The 17428-nt window shown below is 56.7% G+C and overlaps 2 protein-coding genes across 2 annotated transcripts; both read left to right on the top strand.

Annotated features, from left to right (window-relative positions):
- Positions 1-3480: 3480 nt before the first annotated feature.
- On the top strand, positions 3481-4648 carry LOC129500140 (uncharacterized). Its single transcript, XM_055310264.1, has 2 exons — positions 3481-3543; positions 3965-4648. Exons 1-2 carry the CDS (start codon positions 3481-3483, stop codon positions 4646-4648), a joined length of 747 nt encoding a protein of 248 aa, XP_055166239.1.
- A 44-nt stretch (positions 4649-4692) lies between these two features.
- Positions 4693-17416, top strand: ARHGAP33 (Rho GTPase activating protein 33). Its single transcript, XM_055311869.1, is given in 24 exon segments — positions 4693-5019; positions 6089-6186; positions 6266-6350; positions 6718-6798; positions 6903-7040; positions 7467-7559; positions 8092-8214; positions 8302-8379; positions 8463-8529; positions 8612-8671; positions 8795-8947; positions 9029-9131; positions 10546-10690; positions 10770-10852; positions 10937-11044; positions 12534-12679; positions 13324-13477; positions 13562-13707; positions 13807-13881; positions 15000-15179; positions 15182-15280; positions 15283-15672; positions 15765-16156; positions 16247-17416. Coding segments are annotated over 24 exon segments (3810 nt in total). The 5' UTR covers positions 4693-4992; the 3' UTR covers positions 17033-17416.
- The last annotated feature ends 12 nt before the right edge of the window (positions 17417-17428 follow it).

Genomic DNA, 17428 nt, shown 5'->3' with positions numbered 1-17428 from the left:
TTGAGCCAGCAGCAGCATTTAGTGTGCTCATCCCTCCTGGAGACACTTCCTTCCCCTGCTTCCAATGCCCCACCCTTCTCACCTCTCTGGTCGCCCCTTGTCATTGCCCCAACCTGTCACTTTAACCTGTCCTAGGGCCCTGGCCTTAACTATCTGTATTCATTCCCAAGTGATCTAGTCTAGTTCCACCACTCTGACACCCATCTCTATTCTAATGGTCCCCAAATTTCTATCTTCAGCCTCAATCTGGCCACTGAAACTTAGGTTCCTGTATTCTACCTACTCACCATCTCCACTCAAAGGCCTAAGAGATGTCTCAAACCCCACAGGTCTTTTTTCTTTATTTTTTTAAAGATTTTTTTTTAAGATTTATTTATTTATTTATTTATTTATTTATTTATTTATTTATTTATTTATTTATTTATGTTATGAGAGAGAGAGAGAGAGGCAGAGACACAGGAGGAAAGAGAAGCAGGATCCATGCAGGGAGCCCGATGTGGGACTCGATTCCGGGACTCTAGGATCTCACCCTGGACCAAAGGCAGGCGCCAAACCGGTGAGCTACCCAGGGATCCCCCTTTTAAAAGATTTTGTTTATTCATAAGGGACACAGAGAGAGGCAGAGACACAGGCAGAGGGAGAAGCGGGCTCCCCATGGGGAGCCCGATGCAGGACTCCATCCCAGGACCCCAGAATCACCCCCTGAGCCAAAGGTAGACAGCCACTGAGCCACCCAGGTACCCCAAACCCCACAGGTCTTAAACTGAGCTCTCAAACTTCCCCTAAAACTTGCCCTTCATTGGCTTTCCTGAGCTCCATCCTTTTAACTGCTCAGGCCAAAAGCCTCATAGCCATTCGTGACTCATCTCTTTCCCTCACCCCACAGTCAGTTAGTAAGATCTAAGTGGCAGGTATGTGGGTGTCTACTATAAAATTGTTCAACTTTGCTGTATGTTAGAAACTTATAATAAAATGTTGAAAAATGTATGATCAGGATTATTTTGATATCTGTATTTATTAAAGAGAAGGATAGAATAGATTTCTGTTAAAAGCAGCTTCTGGGAGCATGTGGGTGGCTCAGTCAGTTAAGTGTCTGCCCATGGCCCAGGTCATGATCCCAAAGTCCTCGAATAGAGCCTGCTCAGCGGGAGCCTGCTTCTCCCTCTCACTCTTTCTCCCTGCCTGTGCTTGATCTCTTGCATGCATTCTCTGTCTCTCTCTCAAATAAATACATAAAATCTTTTTCTTTAAGTAGCTTCTGTATATCATTGACATGATGTATATTGTTTTCAGCCTTTCTGAACAAATCATACATTTAAATGAAATCAGAAAGAAGGAAATTGCTGTTTAGATATAAAGAGAAATGAAAGATGTTTCAGTAGCAGAATCTGATCTAGTTGAGGGGTGACTGGACCCTAGAGGGATTTCTGAGGAAATTATATTTAAGCTGAGACAGGTAGGAATTAATTAGTTGACAAAGGGCCATCCTAATTACTTTTGCTGGATTATAAATCATCCCCCAAACTTAGTGGCATAAAACAATCATTTTATTATGTTCATGGATTCTGAGAGTCAGAAATTTGGACAGGCACAGTAAGGGATAATTTATCTGTGCTCCATGATGTCTAGGGGTTCAACTGGAGAGACTCACAGGTGACTCAACAGCCAGGGGCAGGACCTCTGGAGCTTCTTCACTTAAAGTCTGGCACCAGGGCCCAGATGACTCCAAGGCTTGGCTCAGCTGGAACTGTACACTGTGGTGCTTACATATGGTCTCTACATTTGAGGGCTTGGGCTTCCTCAAAGCATGGCTTCCTGGGCATAGTTGCACTTCTCATATGATGCCTCAAAGCTCTAGAGCTAGTCATTTCGGTGGACAAAAAGGAAGATGCATTGTTTTCTTGCTACTTAGTCTTAGATATCACATAATGTCAATTCCACTACTCTCTGTTGGTTGAAATTATCCATGTTGCCCAGATTCAAGGGTGAGGGGACATAGATTCCATCTTTTCATGAAAGCAGTGTCAAAGAATTTGCAGTCGTGTTTTAAAAAACAGGGGGATCCCTGGGTGGCGCAGCCGTTTGGCGCCTGCCTTTGGCCCAGGGCGTGATCCTGGAGACCCAGGATCGAATCCCACATCGGGCTCCCGGTGCATGGAGCCTGCTTCTCCCTCTGCCTATGTCTCTGCCTCTCTCTCTCTCTCTCTCTCTCTCTCTGTGTGTGTGTGTGTGTGTGTGTGTAACTATCATAAATAAATTTTAAAAATTAAAAAAAAAATAAAACCACCAAAGGGGGGATCCCTGGGTGGCGCAGCGGTTTAGCGCCTGCCTTTGGCCCAGGGCGCGATCCTGGAGACCCGGGATCGAATCCCACGTTGGGCTCCCAGTGCATGGAGCCTGCTTCTCGCTCTGCCTATGTCTCTGCCTCTCTCTCTCTGTGTGTGACTATCATAAATAAATAAAAATTAAAAAAAAATAAAACCACCACTGGGTAAGTGGGGAGTGGGGTGGGGTTGAGGGGAGACTGTAGGCAATGGGAACATCACATAGGAAATCCCTGGGATGGGAGTGAAGTGAGCAAGTTCTATTGAACTTATTAGTTGAAATAAGTAACTATAAATTGACCCCACCTTTGGGGCACCTGGGTGGCTCAGTGGTTGAGCATTTGCCTTTGGCTCAACCCTGATCCAGGGGTCCTGGGATTGAGTCCCCCATCAGGATCCCTGCGGAAAGCCTGCTTCTCCCTCTGCCTGTGTCTCTGCCTCTCTCTGTGTGTGTCTCTTATGAATAAATAATATCTTTTTAAAAAATTGACCCCTCCTTCAGGATTCCCTTTCCCCAATCCCTGATTAATTTTTTACCCATAGAATTTATCACCTAATTTTCTACATTTTAAGATATTTTAAAATTATTTTTTAAAAGATTTTACTTATTTTTTCATGAGACACACGGAGAGCGAGAGAGAGGCAGAGACACAGGCTGAGGGAGAAGCAGGCTCCATGTAGGGAGCCCGATGCCGGACTCGATCCCAGGACTCCGGGGACACACCCTGAGCCGAAGGCGGACGCCCAAAGTCTGAGCCACCCCAGACTCCCTACATTTTAAGTTATTTTGTTCATTGTCTTCTCCCACGAGCTTTTGAGTGCCACGTGGGCAGGATATATTTTCCCCTTGCTTTGGTTATTGCTGTAGCCACAAATTAAGTGATCAGAGTTTTTGAATGAATGAGTGAATGAAACAAAGCGGTACTTTCCGAGGCGAGGGACCCTGTTGAGAACATGACCAGTGGAAAGGTTCTCTGGGAAAGGGCATCGTTATAGTGTGTCCTGGGCCTGGCTCAAGTCAGAGGCGGATGGGTTGGAATTGGCTTTACGGCAGGCGCAGTCATGTTCTGGAATTGCGGGCTAAGGCAATTCCTAGAAAAAAGGAGCCAAGGCTGGAGACCGGCCTATAAGAAGCAGGAGAGGAGGCAAGGACAGCATGTCCAGCGGGAAGGGCGAGGCCGATCGCAGAGTGCCTGGGATTGCGTCCCAGGCCGAGTATGTGAGACAGTGACACCGTCCATGGGCAAATGCCCTCAGGGTTCTGCGGGCGGGAGGTGTCCGGGTCGGGACCGACAAGATGGAGCTGGGGGATGGAGACGTGGAAAAGCGGCTTGGGGATGGAGACAAGCTCTGAGGCCATGGAGAATCCAACTTCGATGGCAAAGGGGAAGCAAGTGTCAGAGGACGGGTCACCGAGAGTGGACTAAGGGGAGGGCCCGTGGCTTCGCGCTGGGAGTGTTGGAAGCAAAGCATAAAGAGCCTAGGGGTGTGTCTCGGGAGGGCAATGACAGCCAATGAAGAGCAGTCCTGGGCGCGGCGCTGTCAAACTTCGCGGGGCGGGACCGAAGAGACCGAGCCAGCGATGGGACCGCCGCCGCAGCCAATGAAAACCGCCCGGGTGGGCGGGGCGTCGTCCCAAGGCCGAGGCCGGAGCCAATGGGAAGCGGCGCCGCGTCCCGCTGGCCCCGCCTCCGTGGGGCGCGCGCCGGAGCCACGGGCGGCCGTTAGGGGCGGGGCCTGCAGCCGCCCGCGCGCGGCTCGCGCCCTCCCCTTTGTGTCGCCATGGCGGCGGCGGCGGCGACGAGGACGACGAGCGAGGGGTCGAGCGCGGCCGGCGCCTGAGGAGGCTACGCTACCATGGTGGTGAGGGGCCCACGCGGCCGTCAGTCGGTCCGCGTGTCAGTCTGTCCGCGCGCGGCCCCGCCCCGCGCGCCCCGCCCCCGGCCCCGCCCGAGCCCGCGGCCCGCGCCGCCCCTCACCCCTCTCGAGGTCCCTCTCGGGCCCCCGGCCTGGTGTCGGCCCGAGCCCTCGCCCCGGCCCCGCCCCCTCAGTGCACATCCCTCGCCGCGCCCTGGGTGGAGCTGACAGTGGCCGAGGACCCAGGCTGGGGGGATGGGCTAGTCCGGGAAGGACCCGCGCCCCCAAGTGGCCCCCCCAGGGGCCTGCCGAAGCTTCCTGGGTCCTTCTTCAGCCCCCATCCCACAGCCACCCTCAGCCTCTATTCCCAGCCGCCACCCCTTCCCGGCCTGCCCCCTCCCCCTCCCGCCTCCAGCCCCTTTCGCGATCTTGAGCCCCACCCCCACCCGGCTCCATCCTCAGCCTGACCCTTTTCTTCTCCCTCGTTCTCACTCCGTTCTGCTCCCTCTCCATCAGCCCTCCCCAGCACCCCCATCAGCCTGCACCTCAGCCTCCCCAGCATCTCCCCTCTCCTCACTGCACCCCAACCCCAAGCCAGCAGCGTACCTCTCGCAGGATCCTTGGGTCCTTCTCCGTCTTCCTGTCCTCACCCTCCCTCCCCACCGTCTCCCTCTCCTACCATGCTGCTCCTGCTCATTCATCCATTCATTCCCTGATTCGCTCATTTAACAGACACTCCTTGATACCTCCTGGCAGACCCCATGTTCCAGGCGCAAAGAGATTCACATCCCATCCTGCCTTGGGGAGCTTCATGGGCTGGAGAGGGACAGAACCGAGGGTGAGACCCAAGGATGAACCTGGGGTCGCAGGGAAATGAAGGAGGGAGAGGCGAGAGCCCAGCCTGGGAAATCCCTATCTGGCAGCTGACTAATTTACTCATCAGATTTTCCACGGCTCCTGCTGTGAGACTGGGCATGGGGACCCAGAGAGGAATCAGGCATTACCTTACCTGGGGGGAGCATCAGTTCTGTGCCCAGCTCTGTGCTGGGTCCCTGATCCTGGGGAAGTCACAATCCAGTGGGGGAAATGGCCTTGTCACCAGTGATATCTCAGAGTGCTCAGGGCTGGGATGGGAGAACCTCAGGGGATAGAGGAGTCTAGCAGAGGAGGCTGGCACAGCCTGGGTCCCGGAGAACTTCCCAGAGGAGAGAATGAGAGAGATGAGCCCTGAGGGATGGGGAGGAGTGAACCTACTGAAAGGATGGGGAAGAGGGAACAAACTTTGCAAAGGCCTGGGAGGAAATGAGAAGATGGTGCTTTTGTTGGACTCTTAGAAGTTTGAGAGCTCCAAGAGTAGAGGCCATGGGGGTAAGATGGGGCTGGAGAGGTAAACAGACCTGAGAATTCAGACTTTATCTTGAAGATAACAGGGAGCCATTGAAGGTCTGTGATCTGTGGAGAGGCAGAGGCAGATATGTGTGGCACGAAATTATCCTGGCGCTTGCTGTGAAGAAGCTAGCAGGAGGGGAGAGGTTGGAAGGAAGATTGATAAGATGGAAGCTGTGATTGTCCAAACATCAATAAAAGGTGTGGAGAGGCACTTAGGGGAGACTATACTCTGCAGGGGCGAAGGGAGGACTTGAAGCAGGGAGAGATGGTACCAGCATATGCTCTCCCTGCCTCGCCTTCGGTCTCTGCTCTTCCAGCCCCCCACCCCAGACCACACACAAAGAAGCAGGCCTACCTTTAGTTGCCTTCACCTCCCCCTGACCTACCCTTCTGCTGCACGCTTAGGGCAGCCTGTGGAGCAATTCGGGCCTCCGGGCCCAGGCTCACAGATAACAATGCTGCCGTTGTCTCTCTGTTCCCATCTCTGGAGGCCTCTGATTCTTCTTTCTGCTCTGCAGGCTCGCAGCACTGACAGCCTGGATGGCCCAGGGGAGGGCTCAGTGCAGCCCTTGCCCCACACTGGGGGGCCCAGTGTGAAGGGGAAGCCTGGGAAAAGGTGAGAGGTGAGGGTGAGGCTCAGCTTAGGAGGGGGGCCAACCCCAGGAGTCACCAGTGATGTGTCACTTGTCCCCCAGGCTCTCGGCTCCTCGAGGTCCCTTCCCCCGGCTGGCCGACTGTGCCCATTTCCACTATGAGAATGTTGACTTTGGCCATATTCAGGTATGAGGGCTTTGCACCCAGGTGGGAGAGTGAGCTCTTACCCAACCCTGAAGCAGTATCAGCCACGTTACCCCTGAAACCTATCTCAGCAATAGCTGTTCCCCCAATCTGAGCAGTCAGTGGCAGGAGTTGCAGGATGGAAGGGGAGAACTGTTCCTTCTTTCATTTGTTTCTTTGTTCAGTCACTTAACTTTTTGTTAGGTGTATGCTCTGTGCCGGGACCCTGTACTTTGAGACATCGCCAGGCCCTGCCCTTAGGGAGGCTCAGGCAGGGGACACAGACCCCTCTCTAGGTAGTGCCAACCTGGAAAAGTCAGGACTGGGACACGCATGAGGCTCTTACCTGGACCTTTGTTTCCCTTTACAGCTCCTGCTGTCTCCAGAGCGTGAAGGGCCCAGCTTCTCTGGAGAGAATGAGCTGGTGTTTGGGGTGCAGGTGACCTGTCAGGTGAGGCCACCCCTCCTCTCATTTAGCCTGACAGACTGCTCCTCGTAGTTCTCAGCTCAGTGCAATGGGACTACTGCTCCTTTCTGTCCCTCCTGCCCCCACAGGGCCGTTCCTGGCCAGTCCTCCGAAGTTATGATGACTTCCGTTCTCTGGATGCCCACCTACACCGATGCATATTTGACAGGAGGTTCTCCTGCCTCCCAGAGCTTCCCCCACCCCCAGAGGGTGCCAGGGCGGCCCAGGTAAACTGCTTGTTGTCTCAGCCCCCGCCTCAGCTGGGCTGTGTCCTCATGAGCAATGTGTGAAGCCGTCAGGAGAACATAGTTAAACATTTAAACACTGGTATGGCCCAAGTTCCAACCAATCAGAATGGAGAGGCCCAGAATGAAACTGCAGCAGGGAGGCTCCTTTCAGTTTTAGGATCATGAGGAATTCCAGGGGATTTGGTGGGAGAGTCAGCATGGCCCAGACCAGTGGGGGCACACAGGAGCTTGTCAGAGCCTGTCCACTGACTGACACGAAAATATTTCGGTCTTACCAGTGGAACAGAACCCATGCATTCAGGCTGAATTTCAGCCCTGCCCAGAGGTGAGCTAGGGCAAGATAGGAGGGCAGCAAACTCTCTCAAGGTCCCCTCACAAAAGCCCACCCTGATATCCTGCCCTCAGATGCTGGTACCACTGCTGCTGCAATACCTGGAGACCCTGTCAGGCCTGGTGGACAGTAACCTCAACTGTGGGCCTGTGCTTACCTGGATGGAGGTGGGAAGGGGAGCTGGGAGTTGAAGTGAGAGAGGGATGTCTGAGGAGGGAGAACTCACAGTCTGAGTGTGTGTGGGCACAGGAAAGAAACGAGCCAGAGTGGAGGAGGCACTGGTATTTCGGTGTCTGTGTGGGCACATGGCTGTGAGGGAGAATGAGTGTGTGTTGAGTGTGTGTGTGTGTGTGTGTGTGTGTGTGTGTGTTAGTAGGCTCTGGACTATGGGGATGTGAGAATTTGAAGATATATCGGTTAGAAATAGATGTGACTGTAACTCCTAGAACACCTGGCCAACAGTGGCTCGGACCAGTAGGTTTTCAGATAGCAAATGTGCGGTGTCTGCTGTGGAGGATGAGGGTGCAGGGGCATCCTGGGATGTGAGAGGGAAGGAGGGGCTTTGTTGGGCAAGGATTTCGGTGTTTGACCAATAAGTGACCGACAGGCTCTTAGATAGGGGACAGGTAGTGGCCTCCACTAGGCATGAAGGAATCTTCTCTGCCTTTATTATGTCCTTTTGGCCTCTCTGCATCTCAGCTGGACAACCATGGCCGCCGACTGCTCCTCAGTGAGGAAGCCTCCCTGAACATCCCTGCGGTGGCTGCTGCGCACGTAATAAAACGGTACACGGCCCAGGCACCAGACGAGCTGTCCTTCGAGGTGAGGCTGTGGGGAAGCAGACTCCAGCTGGGCTGCCCACACTCCTGTCCCTTCTGACCCTCCCTCCAATTACCTTCTGGCTCCCAGGTGGGCGACATTGTCTCAGTGATCGACATGCCACCCACGGAGGATCGGAGCTGGTGGCGGGGCAAACGGGGCTTCCAGGTGAGTCTGGCTTGGGTAGACAGGTGGGGCAGGGTACCGCACCAGTTAGGGCGGCCCACTCACAGACCCCAAACCCTCCACAGGTTGGTTTCTTCCCCAGTGAGTGTGTGGAACTGTTCACAGAGCGGCCTGGTCCAGGGCTAAAGGGGGGTAAGTACCAGGGGCAAAATGAGGAGGCCTCCCTGCATCCTTGCCTGTCATCCATTCTTTTCACCCATTGTTTGCCCCACAGATGCTGATGGTCCCCCCTGCGGTGTCCCAACGCCCCAGGGTGTCTCCTCTCTGACCTCAGGTAATGGGAACAAGAGGCCAGGCCCCTGCCCCCCAACCCCTTCACCCCCCACTCCCCCACCCCACCCCTGCCATGAGACCAGCTGCTGCACTGACCCTCTATGGCGTGCCTTTACCCCCACAGCTGTGCCCCGGCCACGTGGGAAGCTGGCCGGCCTCCTGCGAACCTTCATGCGCTCCCGCCCTTCTCGGCAGCGGCTGAGGCAGCGGGGCATCCTGCGGCAGAGGGTGTTCGGCTGTGATCTTGGGGAGCACCTCAGCAATTCAGGCCAGGATGGTGAGGCCCCACGTCTACCTGCCCAGGCCACTCCTCCCACTCGTGCAACCTGCCCAGTCCTGAGCCCCTGCTTTCTCCCAGTGCCCCAGGTACTTCGCTGCTGCTCTGAGTTTATTGAGGCCCATGGGGTGGTGGATGGAATCTACCGGCTCTCAGGAGTGTCATCCAACATCCAGAGGCTACGGTGAGGGCCCTCCACCAAGCCCTTCCTTCCGCAAACACTTTCTGGGCATCATCTCTAGTCCAGGCCCTGTGCCGTGTGCTGGGGACACAGAGGTATCAGAGCGTTAGGAGAGCTTAGGGTGCAGTTGGACTGGGGCTGAGGGCAAGGAGGGCTTTCTTGAGGAAGTGACACCCAAGCAGAGGTCTGAAAGGCAAGAAGAGCAGAATAATCATTGGGAGCAAAGAGATCAGCCTTCACTGAGCACCTGCCACATGCCAAGCACTAGGCACAGGAGACAAAGATTCCTGCCCTCTTGGGGCTCACATGCTAGACAGAGAGACAAACAAGGAAATGAGGAAGTGTACAAGTAGGTGACAAGTGCTATGGAGAACAAGAGAATGGGGTAAGAAGGATCATAATAAGTTGGGGAGGGAAATTGCAGTTTTATTTATTGTTTTATTTATTTATTTTTTAAGGATTTTATTTATTTATTCATGAGAGAGAGAGAGAGAGAGAGAGAGAGAGAGGCAGAGACACAAGCAGAGGGAGAAGCAGGCTCCATGCAGGGAGCCTGACATGGGACTTGATCCTGGGTCTCCAGGATCAGGCCCTGGGCTGAATGCGGTCCTAAACTGCTGAGCCACCTGGGCTGCCCAGAAATTGCAGTTTTAAATTCGGTGGACAGAGGAGGCCACCTGGGGGAGAGCTTGCTCTGGAGGAGGCGAGGGAGCCAGCTGTGTGGACTTCCTGGGATGGGCACTCACCACGCTGGGAACAGTTAGAGCAAGGGGAAAGCAGCAGGAGTTCATGGCCCAGAAGTAAATGGCAGCAGAGTATACAAGGCCTTTTGGACAACAGTGAGGATTTGCCTTTACACGGAGTAAGGCAGTAACCACAGGAGGGTTCTGAGCCGAGGAGGAGCAGCATGAAGAACAGCCTCCAGTGGGAAACAGTGAGACGTGAGCACTGGGGCTGACGGGGGAGTGAGGTGACAGTGTGGAGCCTGGGGATCTGAGAGACAAGGCACGAAGTCACATGAGAAGCCGTTTACCCAAGAGCAGTGGGACATCACCAGAGAACTGCGAGCAGGGGTTGTTGGGATTTTAGCCACATCTTCCAGGGACCTCTTGAAGCCAAGAGAAGGACAGCTTCGTGGAAGGAGGATGCATGGTCACGCTCAGTATTCAGATGGCCTTGGTAGCCACGAGCAGGAGCATCTCCCACCTGAGCCTCAGTGTTCTCCCCTGTAAAATGGGGCACGCTCATTGGGGCACACAGAGTTGTTGGGGGGTTCAGTCAGGTTCTGCCTCTGCAGAGCCCAGCACAGGAACAGGGTTACATCCATGTGTGGACACTTTGGAAGGCTGGGGAAGAACATGGCCAGCTGGGTCAGCTCTGACCTGAATCTTTCTTCTCCTTGACCTGGTGGCCTCAGGCACGAGTTTGACAGTGAGAGGATCCCGGAACTGTCTGGCCCGGCCTTCCTGCAGGACATCCACAGTGTGTCCTCCCTCTGCAAGCTCTACTTCCGGGAGCTCCCCAATCCCTTGCTCACATATCAGCTCTATGGGAAGTTCAGTGTGAGTAAGGGAGCTGCCAAAGTTGGAGGGTGCTGGGATGTGTTGCCCCAGCCCTCACCAGGTCTGTGCATAATCTCAGGAAGCCATGTCAGTGCCTGGGGAGGAGGAACGCTTGGTGCGTGTCCACGATGTCATCCAACAGCTGCCCCCGCCTCACTACAGGTAAATCAGAAGGGGCAGGGAAGGCCTGTGATGGGGTCCCAAGGGAGTTGAGGCTCAGGTGTCATCCTCCACTCCCACCCCCAGGACCCTGGAGTACCTGCTGAGGCACTTGGCCCGCATGGCGAGACACAGTGCCAACACCAGCATGCATGCTCGCAACCTGGCCATTGTCTGGGCACCCAACCTGCTACGGTAAGTTGGCAGCTCACCAGCCTGCCCCCTCAGCTTCCTTCCACAAGCTGCCCCCACACTTCCCACCTAGCACCCACCCAGTCTTTGTTCTCTTACTCATTTCATTTGACACATATTTCTTTTTTTTAAGATTTTATTTATTTATTAGAGGTATAGAGAGAGAGAGAGAGAGAGAGAGAGAGAGAGAGGCAGAGACACAGGCAGAGGGAGAAGCAGGCTCCATCCAGGAACCCTGATGTGGGACTCTATCCCGGGTCTCCAGGATCCCGCCCTGGACCCAAGGTGGCGCCAAACCGCTGAGCCACACTGGCTGCCCTGACATATTTTTTAAGGACCTCCTGGGTGCCAGCTCGTGTTCTCAGCACCGGGACACAGTAGTGGAGCAAGATCCTCTGCTCCTGGGCTCACATTTGCATGGGAGGGATAGACTCTGAACAAGGAAAATAGAGAATGTGATGATCGTGATGACTACCAAGGAGAAAGATTACAGAGCAGGAAAGGGAGATGCACAGGGTGATAGCATTTTGACATTTTTAGAGTGTCAGGGAAGGCTTTAGGAAAAGTCTTCCTATGGCCAGTAGCAGTGTGAGCCCCAGAGAATTTGATGGTGACCAAGACAGGAGAGCTCTCTGTCCTAAGTAAAATAGGTGATACATGAGATGGTGGATATAAGAACTTCTAGGAAAAGGGTGGGGGGGAAGAGAAGGAAACTTACAATTTTAAATATAGTGGGTGGAGAAGAGTCCATTGAGAAGGTAACATCTGAGTCAAGACCTGCAGGAGGTGAGGGAGGGACCCATGTGGATATCTGGGGAGGAGCAAATGTCTGGGGGCTGGAAGGCTGCCCACTGTGCCGGAGGACCAGGAGGGAGGTCAGTGAGCAAGTGAGTGAGGGTTTGAGGGGGAGGAGATGATGACGTCAGAGATAACAGGGGACCAGACAGAGGAGTGACTTAAGGTCGTGGGGCACAGTGTAGATAGACTTGGACTTTCACTAGGAAAGAGGTGCAGCCAGGGGAGGGCTCTGAGCCAGGAGGGTTCTGACCTGGCATCACAGGGTCCCTGTGCAGGGGAGCAGCCTCCCGGGGGCAGGACAGACTGGGAGCCCAAGGAGGAACTGCTGAGATGTTTGGGAGTGGGAGGATGGAGGCTGGGCCAGGGTGGGGACACTGGAGGAGAAGAGTTTAGGTTCAGGATAGGTGGGTGGAGCAGACAGGGATTGCCAAGAGATTGGATATAGGGGTAAGGGAAAGAGGGGTCAGGAGCAACACCCCCGGAGGTGTTTTCCTGAGCATTGGCTGAGATGGGGAAGGCAGGGAGGGAGGATGGGGTTGGGGAAAGGTTGAGAACCCAACTCTGGATGTGATTACTTTGATGAGGTCAGAGGTGTAGGACGACAGTCATTTCTTCATTGGCTCCCCATCTTGCCTAGTGGGAACCCACCAGCTGGGGCTCAGAGCATCTGGCTTCCCTCCTCCTCCTCACCCAGGTCCATGGAACTGGAGTCCGTGGGGCTGGGTGGGGCAGCAGCCTTCAGGGAGGTCCGGGTGCAGTCCGTGGTAGTGGAATTCCTGCTCACCCACGTGGATGTCCTGTTCAGCGACACCTTCACCTCTGCTGGCCTCGACCCTGCAGGTATGCCCATCCCGCCGCCTGATGTCCTGGCTACTGCCCCCTCATTGTTAGGGCTGCAGTGGGAGGGCAGGTGGGCTCCCCACCCTATCCCTACCCCACTGAAGCTGGACCTCCCTCCTGGCTCCTTGAGGACCCCGCCCCGGCCTCTCCCTCCCCTCCCCCCCCCTTCTCATTTCAGCTCCTACGCTCAGGATCCCCACTTCTTGGCCCGGACATCGTTCTTCCTTCACCCCTTGTAGCTCCTGGGGGCTCTTGGGGCCAGGGGTCCACCTGGGAGGAGGTGGGAGGTCCCCAGACTTGACCCCACCCCGGCCCCACCCAGACTCCCCGCCCTATCCCGGACCCCAGCCCAATCAGGATTCAGCACGTCGGAGGGCCCTCTGGCCCGAGGTAACTGAAGCCAGAGCCGCTGCCCTCGCTGGCTGCCGGGAGCTGCCTCCTCATCAGCTCGTTCCGCCTCACTCCTCCTCCTCACCTGCCTGCTGCCCGCCCTTTCCCGCCTGATCCGCCCTGGCCCCCTGCCTTGCCAGCCCGGGTGGGCACGCTGCGGGGCCGGCCGGGGCTTGGGCTGTAGCGCTTGGCTTTGCCTGTGGCCCTGAACGGCCCCCCTGAGCTGACACCTATCCCCTTTCCCAACTCCCTAGGCCGTTGCCTCCTCCCCAGGCCCAAGTCCCTTGCGGGCAGCGGCCCCTCCACTCGCCTGCTGACCCTGGAGGAAGCCCAGGCTCGCACCCAGGGCCGGCTGGGGACTCCCACCGAGCCCACAACTCCCAAGGCCCCAGCTTCACCTGTGGAAAGGTGAGTGGGATGCCGGGGGAGCACAGGGCCAGCCTGGAGGCCCCAGATCCTCAGACTGCCTCCTGTGTCTCCCACAAACCCCAGGAGGAAAGGGGAGAGAGGAGAGAAGCAGCGAAAGCCAGGGGGAAGCAGTTGGAAGACCTTCTTTGCACTGGGCCGGGGCCCCAGCATCCCCCGAAAGAAGCCTCTACCCTGGCTGGGGGGCACCCGTGCTCCACCGCAGCCTTCAGGTCAGAGGCCGTGGTGGGGGTGGTGGAGGTGGGGGAGGTGGGGGAGGTGGGGGGTGGCACTCTGGAATGCCCCATGACCATCCCCCTCTCTTCTAGCAGGTGGCCGACCAGACACAGTCACCCTGAGATCTGCCAAAAGTGAGGAGTCTCTGTCATCGCAGGCCAGCGGGGCTGGTGAGTGCAGGGTGGCTCATGCCTGTGCCCAGGTGGAGCTGGGAGGACCAGGGGCCCTGAGGTGGCCTCTAAATGTACTTCAAATTCAGGGGGTTCGAGTTTTTGTTGTTGTTGTTCCAAATCTGGACATTAAGTGCAGTGAGTTGGATAAAGCATCACTCTTGGTTCATGAGGTACTGTGATCATTGGCCCAGGCAGGATCCTGTCAGGCTTTTATTCATTCCTTTAAAAAAAAAAATCTAAATAATAAAATGAACAGCCATGAACCCACTGGCCAGAACTGCAAGAGCCTCAGCCCTTACCTGCAAGCTCCCCCCTTTCCCATCTGCTGCCTCTCCAGCAGAGGCGCCCTCTAGGTCTGACAGTCCGCATCCCCTTGCTCTAAGGTTTTATCGCCTGCAGGCATCTGGGGAAATAGCACAGGGCACAGTCCTAGTGCTTTGGAAACTTTAAATTCCTAAAGTTCCTTAGTTCTTAAGTTCCTTAGGATTCCTATCCTAAGAAAGGGGGTGAGGGGCTGGATGTGAATCTGACTGTTCACTCACTGCCACCCACATGGCTGAGTGTGGCTCAGGCTCGTCCCTCTTGGCTGCTCTCTGGTGTCCAGCTGTGGCTGTCCCATCCAGAGTTGCCCGTCCATCCTACTCCCAGTGGGCTGGGGAGCTCTGGCGAGCAATCCCTGCCACACCCGTGCCCTTGAGAGAGGGTTACCCGTACCCCGGAGCGGAGGTGCATGCCGTAGGGCATGCTCCTGTTCAACTATACGTGCCAAGGCCCAATCTTTTTCCAAAAATAGTCGCCCCACTCTGCACTCCCAGTAGGGAGAGCCTGTGAGATCCCACTGGTCTCATGCTCGCCAGCTGTGCGGTTGTCAGACAGCAGGCTTGCCTTGGGGTGTAGAAGGTTCTCATCATGGCCTTGCCAGTTTATTTCCTTTATCACTGCGAGTCTGAACAGCTAACAGCTCTCCCTGGATTTGCAGCCACTGTGACCCTATCCAGGCAAGCGTCTCTCCGTGTCACTTCCCCAGCCTAACCTACTGGGTTATGTCCCCTATTATTGATGTATGAGTATGTATAGTTCTGGCCCCTGACACCCTACTGTCCCCCCGCTTCCAGGCCTCCAGAGGCTGCACAGGCTACGGCGACCGCACTCCAGCAGTGATGCTTTCCCTGTGGGCCCGGCACCTGCTGGCTCCTGCGAGAGCCTGTCCTCATCCTCCTCCTCCTCTGAGTCCTCCTCCTCTTCTGAGTCCTCCTCCTCTGGATCCTCGGCAGCTGGTCTAGGGGCACTCTCTGGTTCCCCTCACATCGAACCTCGGCCTGGCTGGATGATGGTGACGAGCTGGACTTCAGCCCACCCCGCTGCCTGGAGGGGCTCCGGGGGCTCGACTTTGATCCCTTACCTTTCGCTGCAGCAGCCCCACACCGGGGGATCCGGCACCTCCCGCCAGCCCAGCACCCCCTGCCCCTGCCTCTGCCTTCCCACCCAGAGTGACCCCCCAGGCCCTCTCACCCCGTGGGACCACCAGCCCTGCCTCGCCCACTGCCCTGGACATCTCAGAGCCCTTGGCTGTATCAGTGCCACCTGCTGTCCTGGAGCTGCTGGGGGCTGGGGGAACGCCTGCCTCAGTCACCCCAGCACCAGCCCTCAGCCCCAGCCCAGGCCTGCGGCCCCATCTCATCCCCTTGCTGCTGCGTGGAGCCGAGGCCCAGCTGAGTGACACCTGCCAACAGGAGATCTGCAGCAAGCTGGCACTGCCTGTTCCCCGGGGAGCCCAAGGCCAGCACGGTGAGTCCTGCTCAGCCTACCCCACACCCGTAGAGACCCTGAAGCTGCACCCAGAATCTGGCTGACTCTTGTCGTCATTCCTTTCTGGGTAGGTCCTGGCATGGATTCACCGCTGCTGCCCCCACCCCTGTCCCTCCTGCGCCCTGGGGGGGCCCCACCCCCGCCCCCCAAGAACCCAGCACGCCTCATGGCCCTGGCCCTGGCTGAGCGGGCTCAGCAGGTGGCCCAGAGACAGAGCCAACAGGAGCATGGGAGCACCCCTTCTGCTCCCCACTCCCCTTTCCACCGCTCACTGTCACTGGAGGTGGGCGGTGAGCCCCCAGGGACCTCAGGGGTTGGGCCAGCCCCCAGTTCCCTAGCCCACCCAGGTGCCTGGGTTCCTGGACCCCCACCTTCCCTACCAAGGCAACAAAGCGATGGGAGCCTGGTGAGAAACCAGCGGCCCCCAGGGACCTCAAGGAGGGGACTCAGAGGCCCTGCCCAGGTCAGTGCCCAGCTTGGGAGAGGGGGGTGTAGGGGGCGTGAGCACGAGCCAGAGATGGCAGCTCAGCTCCCCTGTTCTGTCCCCTCACAGGCTCCTACTCCCGGGTTCTTCTCTTCAGCCCCTCGGGAGTGCCTGCCACCCTTCCTTGGGGTCCCCAAACCAGGCTTGTACCCTCTGGGTTCCCCATCCTTCCAACCCAGCTCCCCAGCCCCAGTCTGGAGGAGCCCCTTAGGTCCCCCTGCACCACTTGACAGGGGAGAGAACCTGTACTACGAAATCGAGGCGGGTGAGGGAACCCCCTACTCTGGCCCCACTAGGTCCTGGAGTCCCTTTCGCTCTATGCCCCCAGATCGGCTCAATGCCTCATATGGTCTGCTTGGCCAGTCACCACCACTCCACAGGTCCCCCGACTTCCTGCTCAGCTACCCACCGCCCCCCTCCTGCTTTCCCCACGACCACCTTGGCTACTCAGCCCCTCAGCATCCTGCCAGGCGCCCCACCCGGCCTGAGCCCCTCTATGTCAACCTAGCTCTGGGGCCCAGGGGTCCCTCACCTGCCTCTTCCAGCTCCTCCTCCCCTCCTGCCCACCCCCGTAGCCGTTCAGATCCTGGACCCCCAGCCCCCCGCCTACCCCAGAAACAGCGGGCCCCCTGGGGCCCCCACACTCCTCACAGGGTGCCTGCACCCTGGGGCCCTCCAGAGCCTCTCCTGCTGTATAGGGCAGCCCCACCAGCCTATGGGAGGGGGGGTGAGCACCACCGAGGGTCCTTGTACAGGAATGGGGGGCAAGGAAGGGAGGGGGCTGGCCCCCCACCCCCCTACCCCACTCCCAGCTGGTCCCTCCACTCTGAGGGTCAGACCCGGAGCTACTGCTGAGCCACAGCTGGGAGAGATCTTCCTCCCTTCCCTTCCCTCTCACTGATCTTGGCCCAGTCAATCCCTTGTTTTGTATTTTCTTGAGCTCCTGACCCCTACCCCAGGTTTCTAACTTTGTAACTTGTTTCTCATGTGGGTCCCTAACCTGTTATAGCTTCCCTACCCTGGGCCGAAGGGCACACCCATCCCCCCACCATCCTCCCATTCTGGGGGCTCTCGCACAAGTCTGAGGGCTAGGCTGACACGGTCTTCCCTCCCCCTCCAAGAGCCCCCAGCTTATCCTGACCTGTGCACGGGGGTTGGGGAACAGCTCCTGTCCATCCACCCCCCCATACCCCACTAAACCATCTGACAAAATTAATGAATAAAAACAGTGAAAACATGGCTGCTAGTGTC

Source organism: Nyctereutes procyonoides, unplaced genomic scaffold (genome assembly GCF_905146905.1).
Source record: "Nyctereutes procyonoides isolate TBG_1078 unplaced genomic scaffold, NYPRO_anot_genome, whole genome shotgun sequence".
Taxonomy (NCBI): domain Eukaryota; kingdom Metazoa; phylum Chordata; class Mammalia; order Carnivora; family Canidae; genus Nyctereutes; species Nyctereutes procyonoides.
Note: the sequence above shows the minus strand (reverse complement) of the source record. Positions and strands in the feature narration are given on the sequence as shown.